Source organism: Meleagris gallopavo, chromosome 1, assembly GCF_000146605.3.
Source record: "Meleagris gallopavo isolate NT-WF06-2002-E0010 breed Aviagen turkey brand Nicholas breeding stock chromosome 1, Turkey_5.1, whole genome shotgun sequence".
NCBI lineage: Eukaryota > Metazoa > Chordata > Aves > Galliformes > Phasianidae > Meleagris > Meleagris gallopavo.
The window spans coordinates 35,408,748-35,436,523 of NC_015011.2; the positions used below are offsets into that span (position 1 = coordinate 35,408,748).

At 39.5% G+C, this 27,776-nt stretch overlaps 1 protein-coding gene across 2 annotated transcripts in view; it reads right to left on the bottom strand.

The window, feature by feature from the left end:
- The window catches only part of PTPRR (protein tyrosine phosphatase receptor type R), a 132,121-nt gene that overhangs the window by 31,753 nt on the left and 72,592 nt on the right, over positions 1–27,776 (bottom strand). For both annotated transcript variants that reach the window (XM_010708144.3, XM_010708152.3), the window contains 2 exons: positions 24,098–24,360; positions 3,166–3,352 (listed from right to left, as the gene is read on the bottom strand). In XM_010708144.3, the coding sequence (XP_010706446.1) occupies positions 3,166–3,352; positions 24,098–24,360 (450 nt within the window). The remainder of the gene's footprint in view (positions 1–3,165; positions 3,353–24,097; positions 24,361–27,776) is intronic.

A 27,776-nucleotide genomic window follows, 5' to 3' on the forward strand; every position in this document is an offset into this window, starting at 1 on the left:
AAATCATGATCTTCAATTTAATTCTCTGGAGATACGGAATGGCCAACGTTGTATTGTGTCCTACTGAAAGAAGGATAAAATATGAGCATCAGTTGATCCAAAACCAAGCAGGGATGTTGTGTGAGAGGATCTGGGTACATGAGATTCTATGAATAGGCCAGCTTGTTAGGATACAGTTCATAGAGACACGGGAACTTAAAACATGAAAATATTGTTTCTCAAACCTTCCAGCCTAAGTCACAGAATGACAGAAAATGGACGATATAAATGGTGGTAAAAGAACGCTGGATGCTTAGAATTTTTTCCATGTGCAGTCTAACCAGTTGCTACTAAAACAACTAAGCGATTTACTTTTCCAAAGCAAATGACTTTCACACTAAACCTTGTCTCTTTAAAAGAGAAAAAAGCAAAACTGGACTGTTTCATAGGGATGCAATTATTCATATTGGAAACTAGTCTTAGAATAAGATGAAACTCATCATCTATTTCACTGACTCACATACTCAAAGAAAATAGAACTCCGAGGAATCACATCCTCAGACATTAAATAAGAATTGAAAGGCTTCTATGTCTTTGTTAGACCTGTGTCAATTTTGCCTGTTTGTTTGCTAACGAATTATAAAAACTAAAAAGTTTAGGCTAAGGTTGAGTTGAGTGCATTAGGTGTAATGTGATGGAAAGTGCAGCAATGATAGCATAGTAGCAAAGTCCTACTGTAGGATCTACTTGCTAGGCTGTAGCAAGTAAAGGTTTACCCAATTGCAACAACCATGGGCAGAGAAAAAACAAAGAAGCTGCTCACCTTTGGGAGGCCTTGGATACACAGAGATCTCCAGCAACATACCCTTGCCTCCACTGCCAACCTTTAAATGAGGTCTGGGAAGAGGCAGATCCTGGCTCCACCCCTTCCAGTCACTCAGGTGCACTGTCCCTGGTTTAGCCCTGCCTTCCTACCAGGTGCTTAGTCACTGGTTCAAGTCATGACTTAGCATTTCCACTACAGTTTGGTTTGGCAGATCTTGTACCCTCTGATAGCAAGCTTTATGAGAGAACTGTAATAATGGTATGAGCCTTTCTTTGTTTTGAACTGGCCACCCCAGAGTGTTCTTTTAGCAAAAAAACACAATGAATATTCATCCATGTTTACTTTCTCAATATTGATGGTTTTATAGGCTTCCATTAGAACTGCTTTCCTAGTCAGGAGTCCTTGACTGAGTCTATTTAATATTTCTTAATACAGAAGCTGCTCTAGCCTGTGATGGTATTTGCCATACTTGTTCATGTGCTTTGGGACGGAATAATCAGAACAGCTTGCATTTGTGACCGTTACAATTTTTCCACCATTGTAAAGATGTTTTCTATTTTATTCTGTACTTCCTTTATCATGAATCAGCCTTGTATTTCAGAACCCACTGAAGTATGGAGAACTATTTTCCCCTGAATGCATAACGTTTTATTTTTCAACCCTGAATTTCATCTACCTTGCCACACTCATTTAATCCTTCTGGAACTTCTTTGAAGTCAATTTCTGATTTTACTACCATTCATAACAGAATATCATCATCAAACTTTATCACCTTACTATTTAACCCCTTTTCCAGATGGCTTTTGAGCATCTTGGTCAGTTTCAGCTCCAAAGTAGATGTCTCTGAGATTCCGGTGATGACCTTCTTTTACTCTAAGAAGCATCTATATCTACTACAAATCCTTCCTATACTGCAAACACTGCGTTGATTCTTCCCCACTGTACTGCATTTGCTTATGTATCCATCGGCATCTTTCTCTATCATAATTCTTTGCTATTTCTCTGACACATACATCAGATTTGCAGATCTATAGCTATTTGGATCTCTTCTGGAGCCCTTTTGAAGAAGGACTTGTTACTTTTGTTTTTCTGTCTCCTCGGATACTGGGACCCAAGTGCTAAGCTATATCTGCCCTGTTAGTTAATACATCAGTAATTGCATATATGAAATCCTCCAGGGCTCCTGGGTGAATACCAGCTTATTCCAGTGATTATCTTTTATTCACTTTATTGATCTGTTCTGTTCCATTAACACTTCAATATCAGAGAAACCCTTTTGTGATCTATTTTAATCTACTTCTGCCACACAAGTATGAAATTCCACGCATTCTTCTATGGTTGACCACAGATGTAAATGACATAAACACTTTTCTCCTATTGCCTCACCTTCTCCAAGTCTCTTTTTTATTCCTTTGATCTTCTATTGATCCTTGTACTCTCCATTTAATTTTGTGCTTTTGATCTATTTAAAAATAAGCTATAAGATTTTCTGTAAATTCAAAACTTTTTTTTGACCTGCCTCATTCAGTTTTCACATTCAGCTGGCTTCTGTTTACACTCAGTTCTAATTCCTTTGTAAACATTATCTCCTTATATCTGATAAGCTTTTTTATCTGTCTCTTTTGCAGTACTGGTCTTTTTCAAGTATCCTTCAAGTAATATTAATAACATGTTTTCCCCATGAGTCAGTTTTCCTGCTGTGATTGGTTTCATCCTGGTCACTGTCTTTGTTGTACATTCCTACCTTTTAAAATATATTAAATACACTTATAACAGTCCTTTCTGGTTGTGTTTTTTTTTTTTTTTTGGTCTTGAGTATGTTAGGCCCATTGTATGGAGTATTTGTTAAGGATATGTTAGTCTGACTCAGGACCTACTTCTCTTTTTGTGGTATCTGTGTCTGCTCCAAAAATGTCACTTGCAGTAACTAAAAGTTTAGTCTTTGAATTATAAACGTTACTAACACAGGTGATGTTTACATGGGGATGAGCAAATTCTCCAATTACTCCTGTGTTTTCTGTCATCACATCCTTATGATCTCTCTGAAACTGTCACAGTATTACTACTGCTGGATGTTAGTACTGCAGCTCGAATGCAACTTTCATCCCACCCATGAACAGAACAGGAATCTGTGTTATCTCTGGCTATAGATAACAGTTATCTACGAGTTATTTATTTACTACAGTTGAGTTCAGATTTCTAAACGTAAAACACCACCTTGGAACAATCTAATCCTCCCTTCAGAAATGATCTGCACCTTGATATTAAAATGTTGCCCAATTACTCTTTTTTTACTTCTACTCTTTTTCTGTTGTGCCAATTATCACAAAATCCTATCTAAAGCTTGTTGTTAAACTCACCATGAATTCTGTTTGAAGTAAATGAGAACATGCAACTGCATCTCGAAGCTGCTGCCTTGTCAGGACGCGACCAGCTGACTGTAGGTATTCCATGGCCACTTTTTCTCGCGGAGTTGGCACAGCAACGAAAGGCTCAATACTTCCCAAACTACTCATGTCCAAAGTTAGAGAGACATTGGATCCTCGCCTGCATTAGAAAATAATTAAAAGTTATTTTAAAATTAGAATGTACTGTAAATCCCATACTCATGCACCTGTCTGTGGTGCCTGTACCATGTACCTGACTGTGTAGTCTGTGTAATCATTGGGATATTTGGATGTATGAAAAGATTGGTTTCACTGGGACACTGGGTGGCCAGAAAATCAAGATTTTACAGATCATCCTACATCTTGAATCCAACAACTGACTCTTCAAAATCAGTCTGCTATGGAGGAACTTCAGATTGTTCTTAAAAGTAGAAAATGCTTCTGATATGCTAGTTAATCTTTCTGTATGCCAAATATGCAAGTGGTATGTTAGTAAGAAAGAAGTGTTTCACAGAAAGAAAAGGGAATGTATTTGTAGCATATATGTATAACAAGCGGGAAATAAATTCATAGATGTCAGCTGCATCTTTAAGTATCTACTCAAATTAAATATAAAACATGGAGGGAGAAAATGATAAAATCAGAAGAATAAGTGGAAAGGAGGTGCCAACATCATGGACGCTAAGTTAGTTGACAGTGTCATGGGTGAGGTAAGTGACAAGTGACACGCAAAAACAGCATTGAACCACAGGAGAAGGAATGGTCACAGACTTAGAGCACTTTTTCAGAAAAAATATGGGAAAATATCTTTGAGCTGTGGAAATACAAAAAAAGCACATTTCTGCGTTTGATATGACTGTTAACCTTTTTGTTGCTTTCTCCAAATCACATGTAAATAAATGTTTTTCCTAGTTTCAACTCATTAATCAAATGTTACCTACTCAGCCCTTAACTTGAGGCATATTGATGGTGATAAATCCATGCTCTTTTAATTATGATGACTAAATGCACATCTTTAGGCCTTAATCAGAATTATTGTATTTACTTATCAGAAATCGGTACTGTGAAGGCTATGAGTTAGCCAGCTATCTCTGAATTGGGCTACAGATACCCTGCTCAGTGTAAACAAGTCTCTAACATCAAGCAGCAATGTGAACACAGAGATGTGACAACAGAAGTTTTATCCCCTTGACTGTAATGCGTACTGGCATATATTATTATAAATACCACACAAGCAGAATCATAATCAGTGAGGCAACTGTTATCAATAGTGGGGGAATGCTTTCCCTTAGTGTGCAGCAAAAGTTGTGTTCACAGCTGCCTGTTACCCTCCTCTTGTTATCCATGAGTGGCCTAAAGATACTTGAATGTACACATATTTTGGTAAATTATTTGTTCTTTTCAGATGTTGTGACTCAACTTCATGATATGTTGCAGTTTATGTTTTCAAATCTTTTTTCTGTCACCAGATTAAGTATACTCTGAGGGTTTATTGCTTTCTTTTCTGGTTGCAACAATACTAATAGAATACTTTGTTTTGTTCTGACACAGCTTCGATGTACTTCCCTCTTTGTTACGCATGTCAGCAGATCTCTTAGTAACTTTGTTTTACATTAAACCATTTCTATCATGTCATTCTGCATGAATAGAAATGATTTCAGCCACCCACCTGACACTTAGCAAAACACAAAACTACAGTTGCCACTTGATGGAACCAGTGAATCTCAGTGCCATAGTGTCCATGAGCCTATTTCAGCATAAATGATGAGTGGGTGACAGCAAGAAATGTGCTGTCCAAGCACGCAGATGGTTACAGTGAGTCAGCAACAGAAACAGTGGTGGGAGAGAGGCAAGATGGAGCAGAAGTGGTTGCAGACAGCTGGCCGCCTCCTGGGTTAGACAGGGACAACTTTTATTGGCAGAGGGAAGATGGAGGGGTAGGATTCTACTAATTCACCTAGGTGGAATGCAGGGCTGAAGGAGCACATTGAGCAGAAATTATGAGCAGCTGTTATATGATGTGTGATTTTACTCTATCACACAGAGGTCCCATATGGTGGCTGCTCTCTGCAGGCTAGTCCTGGCTCACGTACCTGAGCCACTTCCTGAGGGACCATTCCTGTCTGTAGGATAGCCAGTCCTTCAGACATTCGTCAAGGAAAACATCCTGTTAGACTACTTTCTCATAAAAACCATCTTGCTTAAGCATCTCTTCTGACCACGACTAGCAATTTATTCCACAGGAAAGGGCTGTCCCTCAAACAGGTGGCTCTGAGGGTTTCTATCACAGAACAGATCTTTTGAAAATGAGCCAGAAAACTACAGAAAAGGTGTGAAATGAACCGCTCCCAAAATGCTCAGACTATCTTTGGTTGAGATATGGGTAGCAATTGTGATCCAGCCATACTTCTGGAAGAGTCTACTGAGATTTCCCAATATAGAGGAAAAGTATTTTCATTGTTTAGCAACAAAGTACAGTGAAAATGTTAATATTTTCTTTGGCTTTTACATTGTTATAACTGACAGTCTTGGCAAAAAGGCTATTTCCTTTCTAACAACAACAGAAAATATACCTGGTCTAATTATAACTTCGAGTTTATAGCTTTTACCATTTATGGGGATTACTGATGAATACCAGTGTTGAGAATCAAATAACTTAGTCTGGAAAGAAAAAGTAGTTTTAGCTACATATTTAACACATTGAAATCTATATACAGAATAAATACTGAGCAGAGGACAGAAAATAACTACCTAAAGGACTGCAACCTTGATAGAAATTCCATTTGAAGGCATGGGATGGATAATAGCTGTGAAGGTAATTCTTCCACAAAAATGGGCAACTCAACACTTTCAAGAAGAATGCCTAAGTTAATAAAAAGCTTTTAAGAATGTTTACACTAGCTAACTATTGCCAACATTAATATTAATCATACTGACTACTGAATTCTAGATCATACTGAGGGACAGAACTGAAAACAGGACATGATGCTGAAAGACCTGGGTGGGCATGAACTCAACATATTCTTTATGTTCTAGAGTAAGATGCTTGTAGTCTCAGATTCTGCTCTGGCCTCTTGGATTCTCTATGTTCTTCTCATAGTTAAATTAGTCAATTTCTGGAAAGAAGAGTAGAAAGCATGTTAAGCAGTGTGCCTTCCTTTTCTTGTGCTATTGGAGAGAACACACAATAGATCAATGGGATCACTGACACTGCTAGTCAGACAAGTAATTTTTCTTGGATCCCTCTAAACACCCTGACTACATCCTTCCCTTGCAAATTACAGTGAAGAAGGCATATGCTTATTTTTTCCCCTTATTTCCAAATATTTTCAATTCTATGTCACAATCCTCTATAAATAGCTTTACTTTCGGTGCCCTGTGTTAATAGCCCAGGCCAATTAGAGAAAATTGATTTGTTCCTTTGTGAGCAGAGTCCCCTGCCCTGGAACACCTCAAGTTCTGTCTGGGCGGCGATGTGCATCATGTAAGGAATCGGTAAACGTTCGTGACAACATCTCATTAAAGTCGGCTTGAGACTAACTCTTCCGACACTTCGTCAGCTGGGAGAGCCACATCATTACTGGGTATGTGAATAAGTGCAATCAGGAAACCACTTGTGTCTGTGTATTGTCTAGTACCTCAGAGGGGGGCCTACTACATACTCACGGCCCTCTTTTCAACAGGGCAATAGGAACAAGCCCACTGATGAGAATCCACTGGAGGACTTTTAATGGTACATTTATTGATGCAGACTTTATTAGGAGTCAAGGTAAAAAAAAAAAAGGCAATGTTTGTTTTGCTTGTTTCAAAACTCTCAAAAGGAAGCTCCACCTGTCCACCTCACGGGGCTGCCAGGTTACTAAAGCCTATTAATCATTAGCAAGGTCATTTCCAGGTCTTCCATGACTCTAAAATTAAGCCATGGTTGGTGATTATGACAATCCAATTACCCGACGCAATTTTTCCCAGTTGATTATTTAAGCTGGACAACTTCTTTAAATGCACCTTTTCATGTTTATTCAGCACTCTCGAAAAACACAACGCCCAGATTCCCAGTCCCTAGCGGGCCCTGGTGCCTCCCGGTGCTGGGATGAGTGGCAGGGCCGCAGCCCATCAGCAGCCATTGCCCTTCGACCCCGCCACTGCAGGCACAGGAGGTGCTTCCGCTCCGCATGCCCTCCTCGCCCCGCCGCTGCACCCCTGAGGCCGAAGACAGGCCTATGTCAGCCCCGGGTGGAAGGAAGCCATTAAGAGTGGGAAGAGTAGTGCTGGCTGTGGCTGCTAGGGAGGGAGCTGCTTCATGCCCAGAGATCTTCTGCGCAGGGATGCTCAGCAGGGCTTTTCTCTCTGTTTTATGTCAGGGAAACCACCACCGTTCTCCCATGAGTTTGATTTCTGTGGTATTCCTCTGGTCTATATGTGGGTCCTGGTGCTCAGATCTTGCAGGGGTACTCAGTGAGCATTCAGGTGGGCTGTAATTGCACTGAAGAATCACAATTAGCACATGGTTTCCACCACTTACTGCCTTACTGATGCCTTTTCGAGTGCCAGAATCGTCTTGCTTGTCTAGTTTCATGTTTCAGTAGAATAATTCATAGGAAAACAAATTAAATTCACAAAATTAGGCAATTGAAAAACTATAGGACCCAGCTTTCCTGCTGATCTTCAAAATTGCTAAGGGAAAAGGGTCATGCAGATGAACAAATGGATAAACGAGGCTGTTGTGGGGTGGGGATGTGAAAAGCTCAGCAAATCAGAAAAGTGCATAATGTTGTTCTTGTTAGTTATCCTGTATTTTGAGATAAAATAAATAAAAAGAGAGTACTGAAAACTCCCATTGACTTCATCAAGAAAAATTAGATCATATGTTTAAAAAAAAAAAAGCAGAAGAGAGGAAATACATAGAGGTTAAAAAATCTTTGAAAAGGACTGAATATACTGCCAATTCCTTAATTAATGTAACATAGACCTTCTAACATAAAACTGAGACATTTCTTTGCAAATCCAGATATACAATGTTCATTATAGTCAGTCATCAGAAGACCAAGTGATGACTCTCATTTGAAGCAAAATATAATTGGATAAATGTTAAAGTAATATTCGCAATGCTGTATTAAATAATTACATCTAATAAGCATAAGAATAGTTTGTACATTTTTCACAAATGTTAGTTTCTCTGTACTTGATAGTGTGAAATATGCAACACTTTGCACTAGTCACATTAGTGGATGCTTACAGAAAGTAGGGTGAATGAAACTATAGTCATTAATGGATGTAGTAATCTCTAGATTTTTCCTGCTCATCAGCATATTATTTCAAACAAGTCTTCTAAGCGTGTGGTAAAACTCCCTTACTAACAACCTAAACTGTAAAAGAGAAGATTCACTTTTTCTAGGTCTACATTTTTTGTGGAATTGCCAAGCTTGAGAGTTTCAGTTTTCTGTTATGATGCAATATATGTTAATGAATATTCTGACAGATTATGATAATATGCAAATTCCATTAATGTAATTATCCTCTAATTTACTCCTGCTTTCACCAAAGGTCAATCAGTATCTTCAGCATAAGTTTGAGAAAATAGTGAATAAAAAAATCACTGTGCAATTATATGAATGTCATCCAAATAATAAATATTGCACATAGAATATACAATGCACTTTTTATTTTTACACTGCTAGGTGCTTTATGAAACGTTGCTATACCAATTTTATACTTTGTAGGTCTATGATGAAAACTCAGTTTCCCTAATGATCTCTCATTTGCCTGCTAATATTTTGGGGTTTTGTTTAGCTTTCACTTGCTTATGCGCTGCAACTTTTAGGAAATGACTCAGACCTGGGGTTCTCAACACTTCTAAACAAATCAAGCCCACATCACACAGAGTGAAGTGCTAAAGACTCAGAAGCTGCAAACAGTGAACTAACAAGGGGAAATAAGAATTAGCACTAGAAGCAGGACTAAAACCCAAAGTTCCCTAAATCTTCATCATTTCTCAATTTACCTTAAATCATTTTGAAATCATTTGTCGCAGGCTTTCTTCTCTAAAGGCAAGTTCTCTTCAATTAATTTTAAGATTCATTATCAATAATGTCAATCATTTATTTAAAAACAACAGCACAAGAATACAAACTAATTTTGATAGAAAGTCTATATGAATATAAAATGACTGATTTATGTTGCATTAAAGGGTAATATGCATCATGAACAATCAATGCAGCCTGATACCTAAAAGGACCTATAAAAAATGAACACAGTTCTTCAGACCATTTCCATCTTCTGCATTTCATTGTGCAGATGGTTAAAACCTGATCTTCCTCCCAGTCCTGACATCCCGTGCCATTCTTAAAACACCAGAGTACCTACAGAGCTCCTCTCCTGCCTAGGAACTATTGACTTCTCTTTTTCTATGGGCTTCCAGCCTCAGTTCCAAATAAAATGAATTTTTCAGTTCTTACACATTAATCTTTTTTTGGCTCTGATTCCCTTTTGCTGGAGAGGAGATACTGGATGGATAAGTAGATACTAGTCCGATGTTTCCACAAGCATGCTTAACTATTCAATTGATATTACTGATGTTTACAGCACTTCTACATGCATCTGGGATAAATCCTGCAGCCATTTATGTGGGAAACCCCATGTTACCTACCAGAGTAACTCATTCATGGTAAAAAGAAGTACACTGGATATAACACTGGGGCTAATACCTATCACCAAAAAGGCATAGCTAGAGGACATTTAAGCTAAACACTGTAAGAGATGCAATTGGTTGGGGTACACTGATCCTAGGCATTTTCTGGAAGGAAGATTTGCCATTTCTGCTCATGTTCACTCTATCACATGGTTCTCTTAATAGTATTCTAGTGTTATGCTATTTTTTTTTTTACACTTATTTACCATTTGAACAATTGATGCTTCTTGCCCCCTATTCTGAGGAAGGGGTTTGGAAGTAACAAGAGCAGACTGTGTGCATTCTGACAGAAGAGGATATACAGCTACTGGGAAAGAAGGTTTCCACCTCACTGCAGTCTGCTAGACTGAAGAAACCTTATGGCAGCACCAGGCAGCATCCTCCAGCCCTCTCTGAGTCCACAGGCACAGATCAAGAGCCTCAGCTATAACGTTTCAATAGCTTCTCTGGAAAACAAAGGTGCTTCACCCTCCAGAGGGTCTGATCTTATTTCCAGAGCCATGAGCAACAGCAGGCCAATACCTCTAACACTAAATTGCAAACAATTCTCAGGGTTTACTCAGAGCTCAGCATGTCAAAATGAACTACGGAAATGGTTTTGACAAGTACTTCTGGACTAAGTTTTAAGCAATCAGTATCTGGTTGGGACAGGAATGGCTCAATATCCTGTGGAGGAAAACAGCTGACATGAGAGTAGTTTCAACTTTCTCTCTTTTAATCATGCTTTCTAATGTACTGCCAATTCACTCCTGTTCTGCCCTCGATAAGGCTATGCTGCTCTGCTACGGGAACTGACTGTTCAAAAATTCAAAGCTTGTACAAGCTCCCATTTTTTCCTGTAGATTATTTCAATGATCAAATTGCATTTTGTCACGCAAACTCCTCTCTCCAATAAAATTTGAATGGTAACACAAAGCTATATTTCACACTCATTCTTACATACACATGCTTTTAGCACGGGTAAAAACTGAGTTAAATGTTCAGAAACAAAAATAAACGAAGACGCTAATTTGTTGTGTTCATTTGAGTTGTTTGTTCTGAGCACCGAATAAATGTTTTCTAATTTATGGTTAATTTGCTTTAGGTGGAGCTTTAATTGAATGCAGTCATGTTTATTGCTACTATTAGCTGCTTGCATTGCAGTGTTGTTCTATATCATACTGGAGGCCTCGCTGCACAAGCATACAAGCTAACCTACCTGTTCTATCTCCAATTAATACGCATGCTAATTTAAACCAAGCTATAATGAATATAAACAAAAGTGATTGAAAGAATAGGGAAATAGAAAAGAGAATGAAGAGGAAAAACATTCAGTTGTTAAGGATGCAAAGATAAAACAAAAGCTCAAGTTAAAGAATTCAGATAATGCATAAGGAAAACCATCAAGAAATGTTAAAAAAAACCCGTCACATATTCTGTCTGCTGTATCTTTTGATTGATTTTTTTTTTTTTTAATTAACAATTAAACAAAAAAAAATTCTATCATTTCCAACTTTGATCTCCTGGGTAGCTGCAGTCCAATTCCTTCTCCCAGCTCACTTCTTTGCTAAGCACTATAGATTGATAAGAGGGTGTTTGCCTGCAATGTTCAGAGAACTACCTATCCGGCCTACCTAAGAGAAGGGATCTGATAAATGAGAATGAAAAGATGCAACACTACAGCAGGAGCTTTAGGGGAGGTAATTTTTTAAGACCGCATACCTTAGCTTAGATGATTTTTGTTTTAATAAAACAGAAGTAATCTCAATAAGCATCAATTTAGCACCATGTGTTCTATATTAATTAACCTCATAAGCACAATTTCTACCTCCAAAATGCTGCTCTTTTAAGGAATAAAATATGCAATCCTTAAATCCAAACAAGCAAGAAAATAATTATTAATATATTAATGTACTGCAATACACTTTTGAGAAAACCAGGCATTCTGGAAGAAGAAATGGATAGAAATATTCTTCATGTAAATGGGCAGAGAGAGTTCTTTATACAGTATCAGTAAGAAAAAACTATTTTTTTATTGTTACTTGAAAACTAATCAGTACAATGAGTTCTTTCCTGGTGCATTTGCCTTTTGGGAAAGACAGGAAGGAACATCTGGGAAAAGAGGCGTTTACTACACCCTGTCAACCTTAAGATAATAAAAAAGCACACTCCTTGTTTATTTGACTTGGTCTTCATTATCTTTAAATTACTACAAGTGTCACAGAGAAGATTTCTAAGCAGACAAATGAATTGTTAGTGCACTTTGAAGAAATTACTGAACGACAGCAGTTCCTGACAAATGTAAAACCCGCAGGCCCACAGCGTTCTTCAACAAAGCTGCGCCATCTATGGACAGTGTCCTTTGCTCCTGAAGGCAGCTGATGCAATCGCTCCATTCAGTGACACGGTGGGCCAAGTATCTCAGGCTGGCTGTACAGACCAGAAATCCTTTTAGCTCATACACTTTGGATGACACAGTCCCATTTCCAGAGTGACTCATGTGCCTAAGCTATACTGCAAGTTGATAGGATTTAGGATCTCAAAGACAGGCACCAGAAATGTACATTCAGCTCTCCTGCTTAAGTATGTAAACCTTTCTCTGTTCTTGGTATTTTCTTCTTGATTCACTTCACTTTTCTTTATTAGTTTCCAGCCATGCTTTCTATGGGAATGCTTGCTCAAATATTAATGCACCAATTACCTGGATTCCTTTTGAAAGTGGGTTTAGGATATCCACGTTGCTTTGCAATTTGAAATGGAGCAATGCTTGAATGCTTTCAGAAGACAGCTGTAAGTGTCTAATACCAGGGCTTATTTTACCTTGAACTCTCGGAATTAAATACATCTTTTTAAGTTGCAGTGTCAAGCTGTATAGTCCCATTAAGGCCTAAGCAGCAGTTGAGAAGCAGACAGGTTGGCTTGGAATTTCTATCTATAGAGCTCAGCAGGTCCTGTAGCTTGTATATGGAGGCCTTGGCCATGCCTACTACTCACCTACATCAGAGATGTTCCTACAGATGAATGCATAGGCTGAGATATAGAGAAGAGAAACATATCTGTACCTGTGCCCAGAGATTTAGGCACAGGTCTGAGCAAAGGCTTCCTGGATCTACTCTTCCACATACACTACATCAATGAATTAATATATGCTGGAAACTTCAGAGTGAAATAATTATAATTGCTTCTGATTCATAGTTCTCTACTAGCTAAGGATTCCTGGCCTCAAAAATCCTAACAGCATTTGATATAAATTCACTTCAATTAATTTGAGTAGAGAAGGAAAATATGAGGGGTCTGATAAAAGCAGTGTTACTCTAAACACACATTGAGTAATGAAATAAAGGCAAGGGAGAAGTTATATTTGAAAGAAAATTGAACTGCTCTCCTTGCCCCAGTCTCCACCCCACATCTGTCACCCTAGATACTCAACATGTAGGGCTCCATATAGCTAATGATGCAGCGTGTGTCATATTAACATATATGGAAGGGAGTGATGTAGGCCTGAAGTTGGGGTACTATGTCAGATCAAAGGTTAACTTGTATCCTGTTTTCAAGTAGCCACAAAGAGAAGGTTTGGGGAAAGGACATCAGCAAAATAAGCAAGAATTACCAAGTACTTAATTAACACTGATACTTTCTGTCAGTATGCCCTCCAGCTTCTGGCTATCTGTAGCATAGGAGCAATCGGAACAAAGCACTGATTGCACAACTTTGTGTTTGGTGGCTTCTCTTCCAAGATTTTCCCTCCAAACAGCAATCTTTGCTCACTTTACGACCTTTGCAATGTCCCAGGACCATGAGCAATGTAGCATGGAGGATTTGAGCTGGGCAATAGCAAACACTATACACAGTGACCGGAGTGGAATTTAGGCCATCCATACTGGGGAAAATCCTTGTGATAAAGCAGAAAACATTTATTTCATTCTAATCTTATCAGCAAATTGCAAATGCATTCTCTGTAGCTGAAGGATTACCCCTGGGATTAATTACAATACCAGCTTTCCGATTTTCACAAACTTCTTTCACAAACCTACTCTGTAGTGTGCTCTGAAGGCTAAACTCTCTTTGCAGATACCCCTACAAATCCACTGAGGCAAAACAAGCTAATAGGGTATGAAGTGAAACAACACCATGCAAATTGGATTTACTAGCTATCTAGTACTTTGCTACAGCCTCAATTGTTTTCCTTTATTTGTTGTAAGACCACACTGTTATGGCCACTATCAAACACAGGGAAAGGAACTGAAAGCCTTTAGACTGTATGAACATCCTCCAGTGGAATTTGCTACGACTCAGGAAGGATTTGAGACATCTCAGAGAAGAGAGATAGAGCTTCCCAGGGGACAGAGGGGCAGGCTCTGCTGCCTTCTGCCCTCACTGACTCCAACTCTCATTGGCAGCGTGGCTTTGCAGGGAGCTGCTGTTGGCCATCCTGAAGCACTGAAACGGAGTTCCCTAGAGAAATACTGTGCTTAACGACATTTTTCTGTGTGGGAATTATATACAGCACTTCCCCTTCTGATGCCTATCACATATTTGAGCAGTCATTTGAAGTTGCTGTGTTCTGTTTTGCTCCTGTTATCAAGATGCAGTATTAACAAAACAGAGATAATTATAGCTACCATAAATTAATAACAACAATGTCCTCTGTTTGTTAAGCATCAAAAGCACACTCTTTGACAGGGTACAAAAGGGAAGTCCCTGTTCCCAGAAAGAGATATCACTGTCATAGCTTCTTACAGATTCAATTGGCTAGAGGACAGAACGAAGAGTTCAAGAGTTTGGGTATTTTATGAAGATGGGACACTGGTTTGCATGATTACCTTGGATTAGTCACCTAACCAATTAATGTCTCATTTGCCTTAGCTTGAAAATAATAAAAAGAGATTCTGAAATATGTTGGTCATACAAAGCTAAGGTTCAAAGTCAAAGCAAATGGATGCATCAGCTTGGATGTGATGGAACCAAGGAAGACAAACAACTCTAGCAAGAACTGGGCTGAAATGTCAATGTCATATGGAATCAGCTACCACTTATAGGAAATATTTTCTGAGCTAAGCCATTCTCACAGGCATCCTCATGTTGTAGTACTGCTTCTCTGTTTCCTGAGGCATGCCTGACTGCCTGCCTTATATTTAGATTTTCAGGTGTTTTTTTTTTTTTAATAGAGAATCATTTAAACTCTATATGTATAACGACTCTTGCACAAACAGATCCTGATATGTGACCGAGGAATTCAGGTGCTACATTAATATAAATGCTAAGAGAATTTACCACAAGAGCTGAGTAACAGAAATAGCCTGACCTATAGCAGTGTTATTTGAGGAAAGGTGTGTTTGCAAACAAGTGACATTTCTGCTAGCAAATGATGTTAAGCTTTCTGTACATAGCGATTCTGACTGTGTAGGAGATCTCTGCTGAATTTCCAGGAACTGGCTTTTTCCAAGAGTAAGCAACGTAATTATTAAACTGCCATCATTTGCAAGTGTTCTTCTGACAAGGCACAGAAATAAAATGAATTATGACTGCAGTCAAATAAGAGAGTCATGGCCTGGAATATTAACTGATGGCTACTATGTAAGCTGGATGCTTAATAACTATTGTCCAGTATGCGGCTTCCTGCGATTCAGAGACATACTTATTTATTTCATATTTCATTTTTGGAGACGCTTTGATGTTTTTCTTTTCTTTCTTCAGCTGGTGTTCTCTGTCTGTTCCTAATGTTTTAAATTAAGAGCAACTGAGGTAAATTCAACTTTAAGCAGTTCTGCAGAACAGCTGGACAAGAGGAATTGCATGATCAATGAAAATACAGTGCAAAACGACAGAAAAGGTGAATATTTCTGCCTCAATTTGCGGGATAATCCTTTTTCAGACATTAATGGGAGCATTCAAGGAGACTTTATAAAAAAGTCACCAAATGTGAAAAATAAACCTTAACTGCAAACATAAAAACTTTGTATATCTGGTGTGAATGCTCCTTTCTGCACTGGTTGTTCATTTTCCTGTTGGGATCTAGTCAAGGACTCGTAACTGCAATACACCTCACCCTGCGCAATAAGTAGCCTGACTCTTACAATGCAACTGATGCTCTCCTCACTCTCTTTGTCCTCAGCACTGTATTTCCAAACTGCCCATGCAAAAAAAAAAAAAAGTGGTATATTTGTTGGACACAACCTGCTAGGGGCTGAGCTATTCGGAACAATCAAATCCAGCTAATTTGCATCCTCACTTTTCCAGCTGTCCCACTCTGCCTACACATTAGCCTCAGAAGCCCTTTCTGTGATGGGTGGCTACAGAAGCAAAGCAGAGCCAAAGAAGTCAATCACTGAAAAGCTTCAGCCTTTGGTTTAGCCGTTTGGCCAAACAGTGCTTAAAAACCCAAGCCTGCTGATGGACAAGACAAAGGGATTACTCACGCAGCTCAAGGTACTGCATGCCCAGGGCAACAATGACCTGTGTGATCCTAGGCCTCCAGAAGCATTTATGTATTAACATAGACATTTCCCTTCAGTTTCTTGTGCTGTGTGTTACTGTTCAAAAGATCAACTGGACAAATCACTGCAAAGCCACCAAAACTGTCTACCAGATGGCGGCCACTGATTAATTTGTCTTAACTTAAGCCAAAAAGGAAGAAAATGCGATGGGTGGAGCAGTAAAGACAAGCACAATCAACATCCGACCAAAGAGGGTTTCCTGTCACCTTGGGAACAACACTGATTGGCACTGTGATTTCCTGTGTACAAGCTAAAACCAGTAGCAACTGGAGTAACAAGAATAAACGCAAGATAAGAGACTTGGGAATACAATAAAATTATTATAAAATTCCTGACCAAAGCTTGGGATGGAAAAGGCAAAACCAAGTGTAGGCATGGGCTGCATTCTGAATACAGTGTTTCCCTGCATCTGAGAGGACTATGAAGTGACATCAGAATATTTTTTCTGAATAAATGTGGGCTAGTTTGTCTGAATTATTCCCCCCCAGAAATGAATGTTAAGTGCTTTGAAGAATTTTTAGCTCTTTGCTAGAGAAAAAATAAAAAGGAATGTGAGACAATTTGGAGTTGACCAAGTGGAGATGGAGCTAGGAGAGGCAATGTACCATCTACTCATGGTAACGCAAAGTAATTTGCAGGAGATGCTAGAGACATGGGGAAATGGACCGTGGGTGTATGTTTGGGGACTGGCACATAGTTATTTGCATCTACTTATTTAGATCATTAACTCCCAGAGACTATTGCTTCAAAGAGCTCTAACTTCAACCAAAACACCTTCTAAAGCAGCCAGGAGTCAAACAGTTAAAGTATGGTATTTAAAAGGTCTTTGTTAGGCTGTTGCCTGAGTTCACTTCCCCTTCAGAAATAGGACAATTCACATTCCTGCCCTTTTCCTACACTGCAGATAAGCAAGGAGGTCTACAATGAACTTGGCTGAACAGACATCTGTGCAATTCAGGGGTCCAGTGTCTGCAGAAAGTTTTCAGGGAGACCTTGCGCTAACAGAAATGTTACACCAGTGCAAGCTGGATGTAAAGCATAGTTCTGTATCTAGTCATGAATTCACATCTTAAATGAGGCCTTTCACCTCCCAGCTACTGATCAGAAAATCCTCATACCTGGATCCCATTTCACATTCCCCACACTAGTCCTCTCAACAGTACAGTGCAGAACCTCTGCTCTTACCCAGACACACTGCAGTTTTCAGCTAGCTGAGATGGCCTCAGTGGGAAGTCCTTGGGGAAGAAGGACAGTGCTGGGCTGTGGAGAGACCCAAGCTGAAAGAAGGGTTACTAGAAGGCACATTCAGGACTGCTCCCATCATGTGAGCTGCCACACCAGATGTACACTTCTTGGTGTGCAAATCACATCAACATCAAAAAGCAATTAAGCAATGCCAGGGAACAGTCCAAGGCACTGATACTTGGTAATCAATATCGTTGGATTTCAAGCCTTGCCTTTGGCTTGCTTTTAGCCGTTGCCAACAAGACTGCTCCACAGCAATTAATTCCCTGGCATCATTTGGGAATGAGCACATGCACCAGCCACTCCTGATAGGCAGTCAGAATCCAGGCCCCTCCCTTTTAGAGGTGAAGGGAGTTTGGCAGCATGATGACCAGCTAACCTCTTCTATTGGCCTCAGTGCTAGTAAATGCTTCTGGATGTATTAAATTTGTTAGTCCATCTTACGCACCTGAACAGAATGTAGTTGAGAGGTCTGCCGAATTATTAGATAAATGGTTTTTTTAGGTCCTTCTGTAACTTCCCCTTTACTCTCTTGAAATATCATGCACCAACAGTAGCACATAGTTCTCTCACTGCTCTTTAGATTCAGGGCATCTTCTTGCTGCACCCTTTCAGATGGACATGTGGGCCCAACAGCCTGTACCCAGCACAGGAGATTTGTGCAGCATGTTCAAAGCACTCCAGTAAGCTGGTGGCAGAGAAACAGGGCTGGAGTACAAGCATTCTACCTCCTACCTCAAATTCCCTTTGCTGGTCCCTGGTACTTTCCAAATTCCTTCTAATAAGAGATCAGTATAAAGTCATTCTCCAGCTTTTACTTTTGTGTTGGCAGATAGCTGTGCTTTGAACAATTGCGCTGACATTTTCCTGAAAACAATCCTAGGATTTAAATTAAGAATGCAGAAAGCATATTCAGCTCCACACAATAGGGTAAATTTATCCTCCAAATCTATGCAAACCTAGTATATTTTAGCCAGGAAATTCAATGTCCCTTCCTGTAAATATATTAAGTTCCCATGCTTGTGTCATAAACTACAAAAACTGGCGTGTTTACAGTCCTTAGCCTGCAAGGTGCTACCATCTGTGTACTACTTTAAATGATTACTCACAATAGCCAGTTTTATATAAAGATAGCAGATCAGCAATGCCATAATTATATTTGCAGCACCAACAGAGCTCGGTGATTTAAATATCAGAACAGAAACAGAGAGTATAGTTGGAATTTTCCCTCATCTATTAGAGTAGAGATTTGGTTGAACAGTGATACCTTGCGATGCAGATGGCTATATATAAATGAAACGAAGAATACATCAGGTTTTTTACTGTTTCCAACACATCTTACAAAGTTGAATGAGGATCATTGTTTTGCATGCAGTGGCATTAATATAACTAATCATTTTAACATATTGTTTTTCTAACATCATAATAATAAGTATCACAGTTAGTACTTGACATCCATGGTATTTATCAGCTGGATGGCAATTGATAAGGAGCAAAAATTGTATATGTGGCCAGAAAAATAGTTCAGTTTGTGTTGCTATGCAAAATAACCACAAAGGTCACTCTGAAAGTAATGCCTCCACGGAAACTACAACAAAGAGCACAATAAACAATTCGATAGAACAAATTCCCAGCTACAGAAAAAAACCTATTTTTCAACATAGCCAATGCCATAAACTATATATTTTTGACTGGGGATGAACAAGAGCCGGCATGCCGTGCTTGTCAAAACATGCACCAGTGGAGGTGAGCCAAAGTTTCACAACTGCTACAACAGTTTCATTGCTAGGAAAATGTTGCCCACACAGCCCAACTTTCATTGTGCTCACAACCACTCGTGTCCGTAAACATTCGGCAAATGTCAAAGAATGTAAATGGATGCAATTTTTTCCACATGGAGGAATTCTGTTCCACACCTTTGCATCATATGCACTCCCATATCAGATGTGTCAGACTGCCCCTATGCTGCCATCTGTCACATGGCAACAACATGTAATAGAATGCTGGTGAGAAGGTTCAACCTCTACTGCTATACCATCAAAATCCATCCGCCTTTGATGTTGTGGGCAATGTAATAAAACAGGAGGAATTACTTTTGGAGCAGGCTTTGTACGAGAAGAGAACAACTATCAGTATTAACACAGGAATTTTCCTCCAAGTCCAAATTGTCCACAATTTCTCTGTAAAGGTGCCAAACAGTAGACGTTTCTGAGGAAGGATGCCAAGGGAAGATAGAGAACAACCACTATTCTCATTACTTCTGTGGATGGACATGTATGAGTACCTGTTGATAATACATTCCTGATTTAAATATTACCTTTTGGCAGAGAGTTCCATAGACTAGTATGGGCAATCTGAGTACATTATTAGTTATTTAAGTTATTTAAAACTTTACTGCTTTTCTGTCATTCTTATATCATAAGGAAGCAGACAGAGGTGACCATTTATTAGCTTTGCAAGACACATTATTTTAATCTCTCTTCATTATACTTACAAGTAGCTATTCTTATTGTACGTCTATTGAGTATTTCAACTGGACAAGAACTGTCAACTCATGGGCATCTTACAGATGATAAGGGATATCTCACTGCTTACAACCTGTGCCATAGGATTTTATAGTACTGCTCTGCTTTGTTGGGAAAAACAGCACCATGTACAGATCTCTCATAATCAAGGTTCAAGCCAAGATTTAGTGCTGTTTGTGGAACATCATAATTGGCATTGGTTTAGGTGATTTTTCTTCTAACTATTCTCTGTTCTGATGTCTCCTGATGATCACTAGATGTTGCAAACTAGTCCTGCATGCCTCTAGCATCCAGATACGTGAGCGTGATGAGCTGTCCGTTTTAGACAGAATCATTTCCTATTGAATTTGTAGCAGATCAAGAAAACAGTGCTGTGATCTTTCCCATTGATTATTTAGATTTAGTAGACACAGTTTTAGGTCTTTGTAGCCAGGAAGGGATACAAACGCTTTGGAATACTTTCCAAAGCACCATTTGTGGTTTTTTAATATACACAACAGAGCAGATATTTTCCACAGTCTCTTTTCTTCCATGTACTTTTGCATGCTAGATAATAACTAAATTATCTGAACAAAACAGAATGATGTACACTAGTTTGAAATACAGTCGTCCTAGTAAAAAATAATACCAGAACTAAAAAACAGCAGCAGTGTCTGAGGAAAAAGTAAATACATCTGTAAAACAAGTGAACACTGTGCTGGTGTGGTAACTTATTTATATCCCCATCATGCTTGTGTTTTAACAACTTACTGCTTGTACTTTCAAAGCCTGACATGTTGGAAATATTACATCCCACATCACCAAACTCTGATTTTGGCTGGAACCATTCATATCAACAAGAATTTGGGGCCACTCAGCTAAATAAAATAAAGCCTTACTCTGCTGGGGAAAAAAAGTTATATATATATATGCAATCAGATCTACAGCCAAAGCTGGACTAAAAAATGCTTGCCAATCCACCACCAGCTATTCAGAATGTACTGAATTTTACACAGTTTCTGAACCTGGGAGGGGGCAACCCTGGATGTAAGTACAGCCTGGGGATGAGAGGCTGCAGAGCAGTCCCTCAGAAATGGATAGAATCATAGAACCACAGAATGCCTTAGGTTGGAAGGAACCTTAAAGACCATCTGGTTCCAATGGTGACAGTGACAGGGCCCAAGGGGATGGCATGGGGCTGCATTAGGGGTGGGTCATGTGGAGGTGGTGCAGTGGCACAGAACAGGCTCCCCAGAGCAGTAGGCACAGCCCCAAGCTGCCAGAATTCAAGGAGTGTTTGAATATCGTTCTCAGACATAGGGCTGGGTTTGAGTTGGACTCACTGACATTCGCGTGTCCCTTCCAACTTGGGATATTCTCAGCTCTGCAGGGAACGCAAAGCTATATGCAGGCAGCACAGCACAGCACAGCACAGCACAGCACAGCACAGCAGCCTCCCGCCCGCTCTAGATGTCGCTCTTCCCCCGGCCAAGCTCAGCGCCGCTCCACAGCCCGGCCCGGCGTCTGACTCTCGGCAGCCCTGCGGCCCTGGCAGCCCCAGGACATGGTGCCGGTAATGGGCTGTGAATCTGGCCGAGAACCAGGTCCTAGCCGCTTGTTAGCGTCCTAGAGCAAACCTACGGCACTGCTAGGCCCGTGCCGCTTTCTAGACATACGAAGCTATTGCAAGCCTGGGGAATTAGCTGCTTTTACAGCTGCGTTAATCAAGGTATCAGGCACCAGAGTATGTGGCACGCAAAAATCAGCCGTGGCACCCTACATTTAATAATGCAAGTGTTAAATAATATACTGGGAAAACTGTGTTGTATAAATGAGTAAAAGAGCCTTTTCAGAGAGATATGCAAGGAAAAAAAAAAGAAAGTTCAAAGACTTAGCTCCAGTGTTCAGAAGCAAAATGCTTTTTAAGAAGCTGGGCAAACTCCCAAAAACATTTTGATACCGTGCGGATTCTTGATTAACAATTTGTCTGCATCTGTACCAGCTAATGTGATTCATATTAAAAATGGAAAGGTTCACAGGGGCAGATGTTGTGCTTCTTGAATGCATGGTGATATTTTTGCATGTAGAACTTGAGAGACAGGCAGTGTCTGGCCTTTCTGCCCCATCACTGAGACACAGCTGTCAGACTGCTTCTAGCTGGCTGGGCACTGCTCCTGACTCACTCCCCGGCGTGGCCAACAGTGCACTGATTCTCACTGAAGCGAGATGGTTTTCTCAGGTCTGGATTGTAAGAGTTGTTTTACAACCATGGGTCACACTTCAGAAATCAAAATGGGGACTTAGGTAGTCAAAAACTGCTACTTAGGACCCCTTGTGAAGTCACTTGGCCAAAGGAAACTCAAGGCTGATTTCGTCAAAAAGTCCCCATACCCATATAAGTCTGTCAAGAGCTTCTCACCCTGGCAAAAAACAGTATCAGGGCTGATATCTCTACTGAATGGGAGAGCCCACAGACCCCAAGCTGTGGCTATGATTTGGAGGGGATGCCCAGGCTTGATCCCACAGTAATAGCTGCATATTTCAGAGGACAATAATACAACCTATTTCCTGTAGTTTTCTCTCTCACATCCCACACTATGTGCTTTTTATCTAGGATCTGGAATCCTACATATAAATGAGAGCTGGAATGAGAGCAAGTATCAAAACTGATTTGCTTGCTTCCCCCATTCCTTATTTTGTGATATGACTATACTTTTCATGACAGATTTGCCTTTCAGCATCTTTTACTTGTGGAAAACTCAGTGTGGTTCATATAGCCATTGATAAAATCTGTCACTGAAATCCCACTGTTCCAAGTGAATCAGCTCCGAGAGTCCTCAAAGGGAATGCTCCCCTTGGTCTGCCTTTCCATTCTGATTTTCCCGTCAAATTTGCGTGGTGTCTGTTCTTTCATTTATCTCCTGTGCCAGGGCAGAAGAGTTCAGTCGCAACGGCTGCATGCTACATTAGTTATTCAGAGCACTGATGCTTTATGAAAGCGGCCCGCAGCCATGAGGCAAGAAATTATATAGGTTTCTAACAGAGGAGAGACAGATGTCAGTGTGCATTCTCCTGTTGGAAGTATAACTAGTTTCATAAAAAGAAAACTAGCCCAATATTTTAAAGGTAGAATGAGTACTGTGCACAATGTCTGGTGCACAAGTATTTCTAAGGAGCTGATCACAAGGGTGGCTTTCATTATTAATCACTTCTTTTTCTTTTTTGTAGTGGCTGTAGACCTTAGGCTGTGCACCTATCATGAGAGAAAGCTGGATTTGAGAAGAAAAATGATCTTAAGGTGATAACAGAAATACTATACAAGACCAGTAAACATATTAAGTTGCAATATTTCTCCTTTCTAAGTTTCCCATTTTAGGGATTCACTAACAATGTGAATGTCCTTTGCCAACAAAAGACAAGCAGCTACTCTGCCCTCTGCCAGGATCTCCAGGATCAAAACAGGCAAAGTAAAGGGAAAAAGAAAAAAATGATTTGAGGCAACTGTTGGAAAGGGGAAGAAACAAATTAACAAAAGGAGTTATAGTACTACTATAGTTAACTATAGTTAGTATCAGCTCAAACTTCTCAATCATTGCACATGCAAAAAGGAAACGAGAGAACACCCATAAGATAGACAATAACGCACCAAAATCCCACATCTAAGATGTCTGCAAGATGACACCTCCAGTCCACAGTCAGAGGAGACATAGGCAATCATAGAATCATAGGATGGCCTGGGTTGAAAAGGACCACAGTGACTGTCTAGTTTCAAACCGCCCTGCTATGTGCAGGGTCGCCAACCACCAGACCAGACTGCCCAGAGCCACACCAGCCTGGCCTTGAATGCCTCCAGAGATGGGGCATCCGCAACCTCCTTGGGCAACCTGTTCCAGTGTGTCACCACTCTCTGTGTGAAAAACTTCCTCCTAAAATCAAACAGAAATAGCATAACAAAACAGAATAAATTCTGAATATGCTGGCCACCATCCTACCTTTCCTGGAGTCCCACAGATTTCATTCTGAAAGGAGACGGACTGGCACACGGGGGAGGTTTGAGCTCAGGAACACATTGGCCTTGAGGGTCCACTACCACATTGACAACCTTTGGAGCCTGTTCAGGCTGGACCATGCTGTTGGTAGTCTTATATTCAGATCGAGATGTCTGCAGGGGAAGTGGTGAGAGATGGATCTCTTGCTTCTTTTCCTTCTCTTGTCTCAGCGACAACTGGATCTTCTCCTTTAATCTATACAGAACCTATTGGAACAGAGAGCAGAGCCCAATCCTGATTGACTGGTAAGCAAGGTAAGGAAGAAACCACAAATACAATAAGATTGCTAAATGTGGCTTTTATTCCTAGAAAGTAAGCCACAACTTATGTTGCATGGCATTTCTCACAGCAGGATAAATATTTTCATTACATAAACCACAGAGCATGCACGTGGGTGGCAGAGATTTTAACAGTTCTTGTTGTGAGCCAGTAATTATTTGTAATACCAGCAGTTGTATTATTACAGGGACAAATAACGTAGAATGGAAAATAGTCACAAAAATCTGTATGAAGAAGGAAACGGGATTAATAAAGTAACTATAAAAAATTGTATAAGGATTCTAGCAAAAGAGAGACAATGACACAGAATAAAACAGATGCTTATAGTTGAGCAGGGTAGTTTTACCAGGCCACTTTTATAAGGGTAAGATGCTACTGCCCCGAAATACTCTTCGGTTTCTCAATATCCTTATGAAAACATTACCTATTCTGTAATGAATCTGAACAGACACATAGTTTATAAAGCTATTTAGGGATTTGTGACTGTTCAGAAACATGTTTTACAATTACCAAGACACTGACATCTCACAGTGTATGTGTGCAGCAAAAGCTTTTTAGAAACTTGTATTGATCTTCTTCCATTGAGCTCCACGCCGATATTCTCACACAGGGGCTTTGCAAGGGCTGACATGTAGCAAGTGCTCAGTTCTGTTATTCCAAAGGAGCCTATGTTACACTGGTGTAACAGTCCTCATCTCATGAGGGGAACGTCAAAAATATGGTCTGAGCTATGGCTGTTCCACTTGCAAAATGCTCCTAAGAGCCGTGAAACTTCAGACAATTACCAGTGCATCTTTTGTGACAGTCACTACCATAAGTATTGCGTGTGGATATGGGTGAAAAGTGCTCACACAGCTCTCTGAAGGAGTCTGCATATACCCATATACTTACTACTCTGCTTGAAAAGCCATAAAAACTGAGCCTCAACCAAAGCAATTTTTCTGCTGCGTTTTTTGATGTCTATTTTCCTGCTAGCACTGCATGGAGATCTATCACTCCAAAGCTTTTCAGTGAAGACTGGATATATCTGACGAGTTTGTTTTTTCAAGGATTAGCGTTAGAGGTTTAGCTGGGAACTGACCTAATGTCATTAGCAATACACCCATTAAACAAGACTTAGCTGCGTAAACCATCTGTTCATTCACAAGAGTTTAGAATTAAATGGCACAGATAAACTCTCTTGGCTACAGTTTTGCAGAAAAACAGCCCTGCTATGAAGCAAGGACATAGGTATCAGGGATTTGAAATATTTTAACCCTTCACCCCAGTGATCACTTTGGCCTCATTTGTTTCTGGAAACCACAAACATGGATAAGACAGTCACTATTATGACAATGTTAACCATACCTTCTTGTCTCTGATGTGCTTAAACTTAGTTTCTTTCCCTGGAGATCCCAAAAAATTATGGGTCTGGTTTCCAAAACTGTACTATTATTAGTTCCTAAACTTTTTAATACTTTTTAATTACAAGATTCTGGGGGGGGAGGAAAAGAAAAAAGACAGACAATACTTGCAGAAGTTGAAAAAAAGCTGAGGAACTACGTGATCCTCAGTGGTGTGAACCAGTCAGTTTTTAAATGAATTCCAGATAAAAGTAAGGAAAAAATGGCAATGACCAAAAAGGCAGCAGTCAATCAAGCTACCAAGCTCTTAAAAGTAAACTTGATTGTGTTATTTCAAGTCACTTTAATCATATCTGTCAGTATGGGTGGAAATGGATATGAAGGCCTTAACTAGGAGAACTGATGTTGTATTGATACCTCAGAAGACTCATTATGTAGATATAAAGAAGCACGAAGCAGCATGAAGTACCATTTTCCAGGACACGCACAGGGGGTCAACTTTTCATTTTTCATTTATTAGATCTAGGGTTCAGAGACAACTTCAGTGGGACATTAACTCTTTTTTTCTTTGTTCTCTGACTCAGCGTATGTGGAAGAATGATGGGGTGCTGACACCATGATAATTACTCTTCATTTCTGCTCAGCGTTCTACAATGGAAAGCTGATGTTATAGTTTGGCCAGTACCTCCAAGCTACCCATTCAAGCTGCCAGTAGAACTCCATTTTTCATCTTCATGGGAAATCACAAAGAGAGAAGTAGGTCTCTGGGATGAAGTTCTTGGCAACTGTTATATGGAACAGCAATACAAAAACTCATCTGCCTAGAGATATTTAAGGCACCCAAGACAGAATAGCAAAATCTCACCAAAACCAAGGAAATTAAGATGGTTCCCTCTAATTAAAAGTGTTCTCTAACGGGTGCTTATCAACATGCATATGTGGCTGTGTGCACATCTCTGCACTAGCCAGGCTGATGTGTGTATATACACAAGAGGAAAGCCAACCAAAAAAAATCCCCTTCAGCTCTGGGGAAAGGATGAAATAAAGCATTAGTCATGTAGTATAATGTGTTATTACTGCAAGGTATTTGAATACCTTAATTTGAATGCACTATAAAAGGTTTTATAGAAACAGAATAAAAGAATTTGGGCAATCCAGAACTAGTTCATATGCAAAAATGCTATTTTTGAATCAGCTTAGACACTACTGTGATATGATTAAACTACGTATCTTTAAACTGGTAAAAAAGTGCTGGAGTTGGTGGGTTGATATTAGATGTAGATATCCTGTACTTTAATTGCTTTCAAAAGGCCTGAACCAGTTTATGAATCCTGAAACTTGTGACCTTATAAACAAATGAAAAAAATGGATATTGAAATATTGGTCTTTTTTTGTTATTCAGTACTCTTTTTGAAGGAACTCCAAAATACAATCATGAAGTTGAAAAATATTCCTAATTTAAGCAACAATCTCCCCACAGCATCAAATAACTGTTCATAATTTATAAGACACTGGAGCCAGTAATAAAAATTTAGACTCCCACATTTGTTGACAAGACAAAATTCATATCTTTCAATATTTTAAATGAAAAAATAACCCTACTTTCTGATTTTTTTTGAAGTGAAAAGAACCACATCATTTAGTAAACCACTTTATAACAAATAAAGCATTTCATAAATTGAAAATGATACTTCCAGACCATTCAAAACAGCTATATATAGAGTTTATATTAAACAAAGAAAAAAAAAAAATAAAAGGATATGCAAACACACTCGTTTATCAAAACAGGAAAAATTATTAAGTAAGAGTAATAGCTAACAATTTAATCAACTGCCAAATACTGCACTGTTTAATGATAGCTCAGTTATTTCTCTGTGTAAAGCAAAAAAATTGAGTCCTATTTTACGCATAGGAGCACTGTAGCTGTTATTCCTACTTAATATTTTGCTGAGTGTGGTTTACAAACGATACACAATGTTCCCAGCAGAAGCAAGCCAGTG